General features: G+C 31.9%; 1 protein-coding gene across 1 annotated transcript; it reads left to right on the top strand.

The window, feature by feature from the left end:
• Nucleotides 1–8454: 8454 nt before the first annotated feature.
• Nucleotides 8455–9543, top strand: LOC149877007 (ATP-dependent DNA helicase PIF1-like). Its single transcript, XM_090074498.1, has one exon. It carries the CDS (start codon nt 8455–8457, stop codon nt 9541–9543), a length of 1089 nt encoding a protein of 362 aa, XP_089930624.1.
• Nucleotides 9544–10863: the final 1320 nt, after the last annotated feature.

Raw genomic sequence — 10863 nt, 5'->3', positions numbered from 1 at the left:
CAACAACATTTCTAATTTTAAATAAGGCTTTTAATATGCATTTATTTTCAATAAAACGACTGTATAATCTAATTAGATATAGTTACATTCTAAATAACTGTCTTTACATTACCAAACTAGAAACCAAGATAGTTGTGGCAAAGGCGTAACTATGACGAGGGAAACACACCCACATAGCCTTGTCAAAACCAATTCATGAAAAAAAAGTTTTTTGTCGCAGTTTGATACTATTTATCTTCTCAATTGCCACTAATGTTGTATATATTTTGATGAATTGGTAATTTGTTTGCTTAAGCAGAGGCTTAAACAAACCAATAGCAAGAAACTCCTTACTCTTCCAGGTTTTTTTTGCAATCCGCCCTTCCTTTTGCTTCATAGTCATGAACAACCTCTATGTATTGATGAAATCTTTCATTAGCTGTTTGGCAACTTTTCATTGGTCCACTATATATATATATATATAAAATGGGTAATAGATAATATTTTGGCTTATATTTATAGTGTTAAAAGATAAACTTGTTTTATCATGTTTACATATACAAATATATTTTGGAAATATTTGAAAAACATTCTTATACTTTTTAAATATAATGAAAGTTCTGGTATCATGTCAATCATTAAAAAAAAAAAAAGGCTAATCACATAATTCAGTGAAAAATATTGAAAGTGTTAAAGAAAAAATTAACCACTCTGTTTAGAGCACATTTTTAATCTAATTTGACCAAAATTGTAACTCAAGGTATCTTCAAGCTAACTTAAAAAAATTTAATCTTTAAAGTTGATCAGTAAAAAGTTGCCAAACAGCTGAAAACATTGCATCAATATATGTCCTTGATCCTAAAATAGTACAAATCTTTATTGTTATAGCAAACAATAAAGAGACCAAATATGAATAAAAAGCAAAAGTAAATAAACTTGTAAGAGTAAGGAGTGAAAAGAGAAGTAATTAAAATTAAAAAAAAACACCTGAAAAACTAAACAATTCTTGCTATTTATTTGCCTAAGCAAACGAAAAACAATCAAACCCAATTCAGAAGGTAAAAAATATCATAATGTAAAAGAAAAAATATAGGTACGTATGTATGTAATGTATGTGTGTGTGTATATATATATATATATATATATATATATATATATATATATATATATATATATATATATATATATATATATATATATATATATACATATATATATATATATATATATATATATATATATATATATATATATATATATATATATATATATATATATATATATATATATATATATATATTAAAACATCATATACGGTATCATACTATTATTTCTTTTTCTTTTTTATGTAATATTTCGGCTCATATGGTGAGAGCCATTTTCAAACTAATAAAACCGCTAAAAAAAAAATGTGCTTTAAATATACAAAAAAATGTGAATGCAGAAAGAGCAGAATTTTTAAGACAGAATGTCAGCAAAGCGTTAACCAAATATTTAAGAGTGAAAACTGATAGTAATATTTCTAAAAACCAACGTAAAGCTATCAATGAACTCAAAAATTTAACCAACATAAAATTATATCCATTTGATAAAAGGTAATTGGTTTGCCATTTTAAATTCGGAATCAGCAATACAAAAGATAAAAGAACAACTTGGCAATTGTGCAATATCTGCAGTTCATCCAACTCAGAAATTCCTAAATCTTATCCAACGTACCCTTAGTAAATTAAAGAAAGATAAAAAATAGATAAAAAAATATATGATAAAATATATCCTTCAGATGCAACTCCGCCCCGTTTGTATGAATGTATCATGGACCTATAAAGTTTGGTTTCCAATAGTTGTAGAAATGTTGTACGAAAATCGTGCAACGTTCGTTTGATTTGTTGTGCGGTAAATTGTTGTGCAACGCAATGTTTCCATTAGTTTGAATTAGCGCAAAAATCTTTAAAAAAAAGCAGTGTAAACAAACAAAAAATGGCCTTCATAAAAAAAATCTCACTCTAAATTATCGACTTTTTGTTTTAATTTTAATTTTAAGACGCCGAAAAAGCGAAAAAAAAAAAGAAAGCATATGTTTTTGGTCAGAGAGCTATTTAAAAGACGCGTTAAGCAAAGTACGTTTAGTTCTTTGGTGATAAAAATGATGCTATTTGATAGGGAACTTTTTTTATCGATACTTAAGAATGTCTCCTGACAGACTTGAACACCTTTTCTCATTAATCGGATCTTCAAACCGGTTGAAAATCCGGAACTTGTTGAGCTATATGCGAAGTTCTCAAAAAAATATTTCTCAGAGCCCCAAATGATATAAAAGAATGGCAAAATATACTGAAAGATTTTAATCAGAGTTAAAACTAAACAACTATTAACTCTTTCCAGGACCTGATGGGATCTTTCATTTTAATTTCAGCCACCTTCCATAACTACTTCGAACGCTTTTATATTTTTCTTCCGCTTGATTAGCAGATAAGTTTGACAGAAGACCAATTTCTTCCCATGCATTTTTCTTTTTCCATTTGTCTTTAAATTCCTTATCAAACTTGTCTTACAAAATTGGAAACTTTTGAACTTCGTTCATAAAATCTGCATTAGAGATTTTTTCTAACAAACAAGATGGAGCCGTCGCCATGCTTTGTAATTTATGGTGTTGTGAATAACGTCTTCAAGATGCAATTAGCCTGTGTGTAGGTGTTAATGTATGTAGGTGCTTGATGATGTGTATACAGAGTCTGAAAATGGGCACTTGAGGCGGTCCCTGCATTCTGATTGGTTGTTTCAAATTCATCACGTGATCATGACGTTGTCGTTCCAATCGCATCATCGATGACGTCATCATGTCGTCACGTTCATGATTTTCACCAATCACGTTGTGTCGTCGTGCAAGCACGACTCCCCAACATGATTGTGTTTCATCCATGAACGTGACGACATGATGACGTCATCGATGATGCGATTGGAACGACAACGTCATGATCACGTGATGAATTTGAAACAACCAATCAGAATGCAGGGACCGCCTCAAATGACCATTTTCATCCTCTGTATACAAATGTATGAATAGAGAATAGCTGAAAAATAAAAATACATCAGAAACAGCTTCCATTATAGAAAAATGAATAAAATATGCATTTAACAAATATATGTATAAAATATATAATAAAAAAACACCGTTTAAAAATGTAATAAATACCGTGTAAAATAATGTAAAAAACACCGTGTAAAATAATGAAAAAAACACCGTTAAAATATACTAAAAATGCACACTTTTACTAGTTTCCAGTCCCCAAAGACACTAAACCGCGCATTTTTACAAATAAAGAAAAAATAAAATGAACAACAAAGTTACCTTCCTTCGACGCCATTTTGGAAAAAATTTGAGTAGAGCTTCGCCGTCCGATCTCCTTTGGGTCTTTCGCCCAAATGACAGATTAACGTTCGCACCGGTATATATAGAGAAAACGGCCCTTAAGTAAATAAACGACGGCCCTTAAGTAAACAAAACGTTGCGGGGGGTCCCAAATCGACCATTCAGATTGCAGAGAAAAGTAAACAAAAGAAAAACCGGGGGTAAAATAGAAAAGAAGACGGGTGTAATGAATAAATTATTATTCAATTGTCACACATATGTCCATAGAGATAAATACATATTCTTCTGCTCCGTATTCGTTGAATTCAAAACTTTTATCTAAATATTTATCATCAACAGGGATAAGGTGATGAAGATTGTTATGTTTTGTAACATAAACGTGTTCGTTTCTTGAACAAATGATAAACAAGGTTCGTTTGCCATCGGCTCTGTAATAGTTTTCAACTAAAGCGGTGGGTGAAAACGAAATAGCGTAATTATCTGTTAACCAATGCCGATCTAATTCATATTCATGTGGAATTCGAGTAATATCGAGAATCGTCGGTTTGCAGTTTGTTTGATCTTTTGAGAAATGGATAACAAGAACCATATTTTTATTTTTTTTAAAAAAAAAATCTATATATAAAAAGAAGGTATTAAATAAATTAATTTGAGCGCTCTAATTGAAGAAAAAAAACACCGTTTAAAATAGATAAAATAATGATGCTAAATAATAAATAAAGTTATAATATATATTAGTTAATAGAATAAATTTTGAAAAAAAAAAATGAGCGGAAGAAGATACATGCCTCCTTATCCTTATCGTGGAAACGGATTAAACAATAAAACAACGAAAAAAAAAAAAGCGACAAAAAGAAAAAGACAGAGAGGAGGAGGTGAATTAACCAACAAACCTGTTGAAATATTATCTCCTCTTCCATTGGCGTTTACCGAAAGTGCTAGTAGATATTTGGTGAAGAAAGCTTTAGACAAATTATCACCTAGTAAAAAAAAGTTTGTAGTGATACCAAGTTCTACAACATCAACAAACGTTTCATCGATCAATACATCGAGATATGACGATTAAAAATCCATTTAAAAGATTAAGAAGATGGTGGAAAAAGATGAAAGAGAAAAAACGAATAAATAGAATAAAACCTGTTCATTACGAATATTGGTTTATAAAAGAATAAATATTTACAATGTATATTAAAATCGTATTTTTTGTAATCGTTTAAATGCTGTCGAATTTGTGATAGAATTAAATTTATTTTCAATTTGTTCTGATACACCCCATAGATATGCACAACATCTCAATCGATCGACAAAATCGGTAATGTTTACAGCTGTTTGAAGAAAAACAGCGATAGCGCTTTCGATTTCTCTTTCGCCGATGTTTGTGTTTCGATCGTTGTTTGTATCGTCTAAAAGTTTAGTTATTTCCTTGAGCGGTATTAGATTTTCTTTGTCGAGCGAAAGGAGAAACAAATAATGATGCTTGCATTTCCATATGTCTTCCCATTCGTTGGCAATGTAAGGATTAAATCGAGCATAGCAGTGGTTGCATTTTTTTTTACAGCTCATCTAAATACAATAATTAAAACCGTTTAAATACGAATAAAAACAAATATATATATTGGTATAAGCTAAAAAAAAGGAATTAATAATAAAAAATGGAGAATAATAGCGAGAAAAAAAGTTGTATTAAGCAAATAATTGATATAATAAAACAAAATAAAATATCATGTTTGATTTTGATAATTAATATTGTACTTTTTGCTTTATATTTTGGAAAAGAAAAAGCGCAACAGCTTCAATTAGCTATTGATTGGATTGCTACAGTCTCACCTAATTTTACCAATAACAATAATCGTGTAAAACCTACATTATTTACAACAAAAAAAACAGTGTTTTATCAACGTTGTTGTTTTAACAATGAAACGAGCTTAATAAATGCGAATTGAATTGTGATAAATTGATCAACGGATCATCAACATCTTTGTTTTGGTGAATTTCTCGATGTTTGCGTAGACAACTGAAGCATAAAGAGATATGACAGGTCTTGCATTTTGTAGAGTATATAGAAGTTTTATCCATATATATTTCACAAACAAAACAAATTGTAAAACCGCTTTTTTGGTGAGCGTAATATTCGTGCAATCTTTTTTTCATTTTTTTCCATTTTTTTAAATAGATCAAGGCTATTTTGTTGCTTTTCTGTAATGATTTATTTAAATTGTTTTCATTTTTTCGCGATTCGATATAGTGACGAATCTTTCTGCTTAATTTGTAAAACGTATCAAGTGCGATTTTTGATTTTTGTTCGACATTCGTTTTATAATCTTCATCTTCGTTTTCGTCCGTTACAAGTCTAATTTTACATTCGACGTTTGACATTAGATCAAGAATTTTTTCTTCTTTTGTATTTTGCATTGTTATGTATGTACTAAAGAAAAGAGAATATATATATATTTGTAAAATAAAAGTTATTTTTTCATAACAACGTTAAAAATAATTTTTTCGAAATATTCTTTCCAATATATTTTCCAAAATTCGTTGCAACAACATTAGCAACAGCACAACGATTGATGTTCTTCGTTTTTATCGATTTCGATTTTTAGTTGACCAAACAACATAACTTTTTCAAAGGCGTCGTTTATTTCCTTGCTCAACGTTTTTTGTTCCATTGTAATTATATTTTAATCTAAAAAATTACAGATTACAGATTACAAAAATGACAGATAAATTAAATAAACATTAAATCTTTTCGATCTATTGTGGTAAATATGTGATTCCAATAAACGCGTTCATGTTTTGATATTTCATCTTCCATGGAATATCCTTTCATTCGCATCCACCTTCGTACAGTTTCGTGTGATTTTTCGTATGACTTTTCTCGATCGTAATCGTAATCGATCGTGTCCAAATTGTATTGACTAATGTTCAATTCTCTTCCCATTTTTTTCCAATCAATTCCAATGCGTAACGATACAAAATTAACAAATTCTCGATATTTCATTTTTTTTTTAATAACTAAAAACTAAAAACAAAAAAACAATATATATTTTTATATAATTAATTTTACACCCTCTTTCAACAAAGAGTCGCACATTTCTTTTCGTTTCTTTTCATCGCTCTTCATTATTTCGGGCAAACGTTTTATAATATCGTTATCGATATCGACAGTGTTTCCTTCATCGTCATTTTGAATAATGTAAATATCTCCTCTGATCGATCTAAGGAGCGGATATTCTTTCACGTGAGCATTTCTCGGATAAGGAAAAGGTTTGCTTCCGTATAAAGCGGTATGATGAGGAGATAAAACGAGATATTCTTCCATTTTTGGTATTTTTCTCACGTTGGTTAACCTCGGTTTTCGCAACTCACTTTTTAATAAATGAAGAATGCGTACCATTATTATTATGATGCTAAAAAAACAAACAAACAAAAACAATATAAAATCAAGATAAAAATTTACACAAACAAGGATTGTCGTCAATAATCATCGATTTTCCTTCTTCGTTTTGAATTATTGTACGAGCGTGATTTTTACAATAAGATAAAGACGTTTTATCTACAACATAAACGTCGTATTTAGCAAACAATTCGTCGAGGAACGTTTTCTTTTTAATGTAAAAATCTGCAAAACATTCGTGATTTTCTAACCAATCGTTTAATTTATCGTTTGCGAGTTGTAAAAGCGTTTCTTTTTTTTCTTTTTTCCATTGTTTTTCGACTTGACAACACGCGCAATTGCAACAAATCGAATCGATCTTTCTGAGTCGACGAATATCTTCTTTTTTTTTCGAATATAACTCATGAAACGAGACGTTTTCCATTCTAGCGCTTTTTTTTCAAATTGTTTTTTTTCACATCGTTTGCACAAACAGTCAAACATCTGGAAAAAAGGAGTGATTTTTTATTAGAATTTTTTTATTTGGTTGTTATAAAAAGACAATCTTTGGTTAGAGTTTAAACCCTTTTCTTTCAAACCGTAAGGATCTACAGTGACTTGTTGTTGTTGTTGTTGTTGTTGTTGTTGTATAACCAAAGGAGGTGGTAATTTCTTTACCTGTCTTTTTTCTTCGTTATCCGTTTCTGCATTTGTTATTTTTCTTTTATTATTATTCATCTAAAATAAAACAAATAACAATTATATACTATATTTTTTACACAAGTTACGCAAGTTAGATATTTTACACAAGTTGCAAATAAAAACGTCCAATATTTCGTCCCAATCTCCGTATTCTTCTGTATTGCATTGCGAACACGTGTCGTATTCAAATTCGTGCGACTGTATCGTTTCGCTTTCGTAAAACATATCTTCGTACATTTCTTGAATTTGGTCTTCGATTAGCTTCATTTGCGAGGTGAGCTTTTTTTGCGCCTTTTCGTATATTTCACCTTGCAATTCGATTTGTCGGTTAAACGAGCTTACCACCGCTTTAACAAACATCTTTTTAGGATATTCATAATCAGATTCTTCCACTACACGATCTAGCGTAAAGTGTAGATTAAGCGGTTCGCTATCGTTAAAATAGCAAACTTTTATTTTGCGAACAAAAGAGTTTGGATAACCGAATTTCATTTTTTGTTTTCTTCTTCTTCTTCTTGATGAGAGTTGTTGCTTCTTGTTCGCTTTGGTTTCGAATGATTTTTTATCGAAAAAAACGTCGTATTTATACGGTAAATCGGTTTAAACAGGTGATTAAATAAACGGTTGCATTTACAATAAAAACAATGTTTATAGGTCAAAGTTTAAACCAATATTAGCGTAACGTCATGACAATTGCGCACTTTAATAGTTACGTCAAAGATACGTCACGTATTGACAAAGGAACGATATAAACGTTTATAATAAAAACATTGTTTAAAGTTTAAAGTTTAAATCAATATCGATATGACATCATGGAACAGCTGAACCAACAATGAAAAAACATATAAAAAAGCGATCGATTTTTTTTTAAAATAAAGAAAAAAAAAAATAAAAAAAAACGACGAATAAAATGCAAAAACAGCATCGAGAAGAAGAAGAAAAAGAAGAAGAAGAAATTTTATTTATGAAAAACGTAGATGCTAAAAAAAACGTTTTTTTAACAGGAAGCGGCGGTTGCGGTAAAAGTTACATGATTCGAAAATGCTATCGTTATTTAAAGTCGATCGGAACGGAATGTCGTATGACGGCGAGCACTGGAATAGCTGCTAGCTTGTTTGAAGACGGAACGACGTTGCATTCGTTAGGCGGGATAGGAATCGGTGACGGAAACGGAGGGTTTAAAAAACAAATGAACGAAATCACAAAAGAAACGTGGAAAAAATTGGAAGTGTTGTTCATCGACGAAATAAGCATGCTAGACGGAAGTTATTTCGATCGTTTAAACGGTTCGGTGAAAGCGGCGAGAGGAAACGATAAACCGTTTGGAGGAGTACAACTGATCGTGAGTGGTGATTTTTTTCAAATATCGCCGGTAAGCGGAAATTATTGTTTTGAAAGCGAAACTTGGAAAGAAGCGAATTTTGTAAAAGTGGAATTGAAAACGTCGAGACGACAAAAAGACGAAACGTTTGCAAAAGCGCTTAGCGAAATTCGCGTTGGAACAGTGTCGAGTAAAACCCTGTGGTTTTTCAATTCGCGTTACGAAGAGGAATTGCCTTTGAACGTACCTCGACTCTATTTTAAAAACGCCGAATGCAACGTTCACAATCGATACATGTTGAGTTTGATCAAAAACGAAAAAACTCACGTGTTTACGAGCAGCGATTACAACGCTCGAGGTTATTCTTTTCAGTTGCCTCAAAAATTGGAAGTAAAAGTAGGAGCGATGGTGATGTTGGTTAAAAATTTGAACGAACGCTTGCACAACGGTTCGTTGGGAACGATAACTAAAATAGACGAACGTTGCGTGTACGTTAGATTCAACAACGAAAATCAAACGAGTGCAATCGAAAAAATCGAAGAAAGACATTACGAAGGCGAAACGGTGGTTTCTAGCCGAACAAACTATCCGCTTATTTTAGCTTATGCGATGACCGTTCACAAAGCTCAAGGTTGTACGTTTGACAAATTGGTGGTGTTTTCCTCGTTTCAATTTGCACCGGGACAATTGTATACAGCTTTGTCGCGCGTTAGAGATATAAAAGGATTGTATTTAGGAAACGTAATCGGTTATCCGCAACAAAATCGTAAAGTGATGGATTTTTATAAAAACTGTTGATTTTTTTTTTTAAAAAATATTGTAAAAAAAATTTTTTTTTTTTTTTTTTTAAGAGAAATAAAACAATGAAATTCAAAAGAAAAGAGTTTAGAAACGAGGACGTGTTAAACAGATTGGTGTACGAATCTAAACGCGTTTTTGTAGACAATGAAATAGTCAACGAAGCTGTTATCGACGAAGCTTCTGAAACGATCGATTCGATCGAAAAAAAAATAAACGACATGATTAAAAGACTTTACGAAAAGACTTTTTTGGAACCGATTCGTTTGTCGTGTTTTAACAAAACGTATTACGTCGAATACAACCTTACGATGGCTTATTGTTTGGGTGTGGAATACGACGTGGACGACGAATATTATCGAATTCGTTTGCAAGACTACCAAAGTCCCGTGTATTCTGTAAACGCGTTATCGTACGCCATTTCGATGAAAAATCATCAAAAAAAAACGTTGGAAAAAAGCGTCGCATCGATGGGAATGAAAAAGAGCGGTTGGAGCGTGTTGTGCTTGCATCGTTTTGAAGCGGTGTCTTATGTTCGACAGCAACAACAAGAAAAAAAAATGAAAGTGATGAAACAACTGACGACGATCGGCGGTTTAAAAAGAATACATCCGATGAGCGAAGAAGAACTGAAAATCAAAAGGGAAAAAAAGAACGAAACACGACGAAACAAAAGACGAAAAGACAAAGAAACGATGACCGAAGAAGAACTGAAAATCGAAAGGGAAAAAAAGAACGAAAGACAGCGAAACAAAAGACGAAAAGACAACCGGGACGGTAGAAAACCGGGAACGAGAGAAATATTGTACGGCGGTAACGAAGCGTTGAGCAAAGCGTACGCCGCACAACACGACAAGCTGATGAGATTGTTCGAAGATCACGTCGTGGTGGATCACTGTCATTGGACGGGGAAAACGATCGGTTTGGCTCACAACAGCTGCAACATGAGTTACGGCGCTCGAATCGAACTGGATCCCGTTATAAACGTGTACGCTCACAATTCGTGGTTTGACAATCAAGTGTTGAACTTGAACTGTTCGTTTGGCAATTGTTTTAGCTTTTTTAAAATGCCTCGCGGTGACGAAGAAGACGATGAAAACGAGAACAACGACAACAAAAAAGAAGAAGAAAAAGAAGAAGAAAAATACAAAGAGACGTGTCGACACGTTTCGTTGGAAGACAAACTGTTTGCGATCACCAAGAGCTCTTCGAAAATCACGCTTTATTCGTTTGACAACACGGTGCGAGTGTTGGACAGTTTGAAAATATTGAATCAATCTTTGGATTCTGCCACTTCCATGCTCGGAGAAACATTGCAAG

Source organism: Hydra viridissima, unplaced genomic scaffold, assembly GCF_058129835.1.
Source record: "Hydra viridissima isolate aposymbiotic clone 2 unplaced genomic scaffold, HvirCarnegie_v1 scaffold_17, whole genome shotgun sequence".
Classification (NCBI taxonomy): domain Eukaryota; kingdom Metazoa; phylum Cnidaria; class Hydrozoa; order Anthoathecata; family Hydridae; genus Hydra; species Hydra viridissima.
This window is presented reverse-complemented; position numbering and strand designations above follow the sequence as displayed.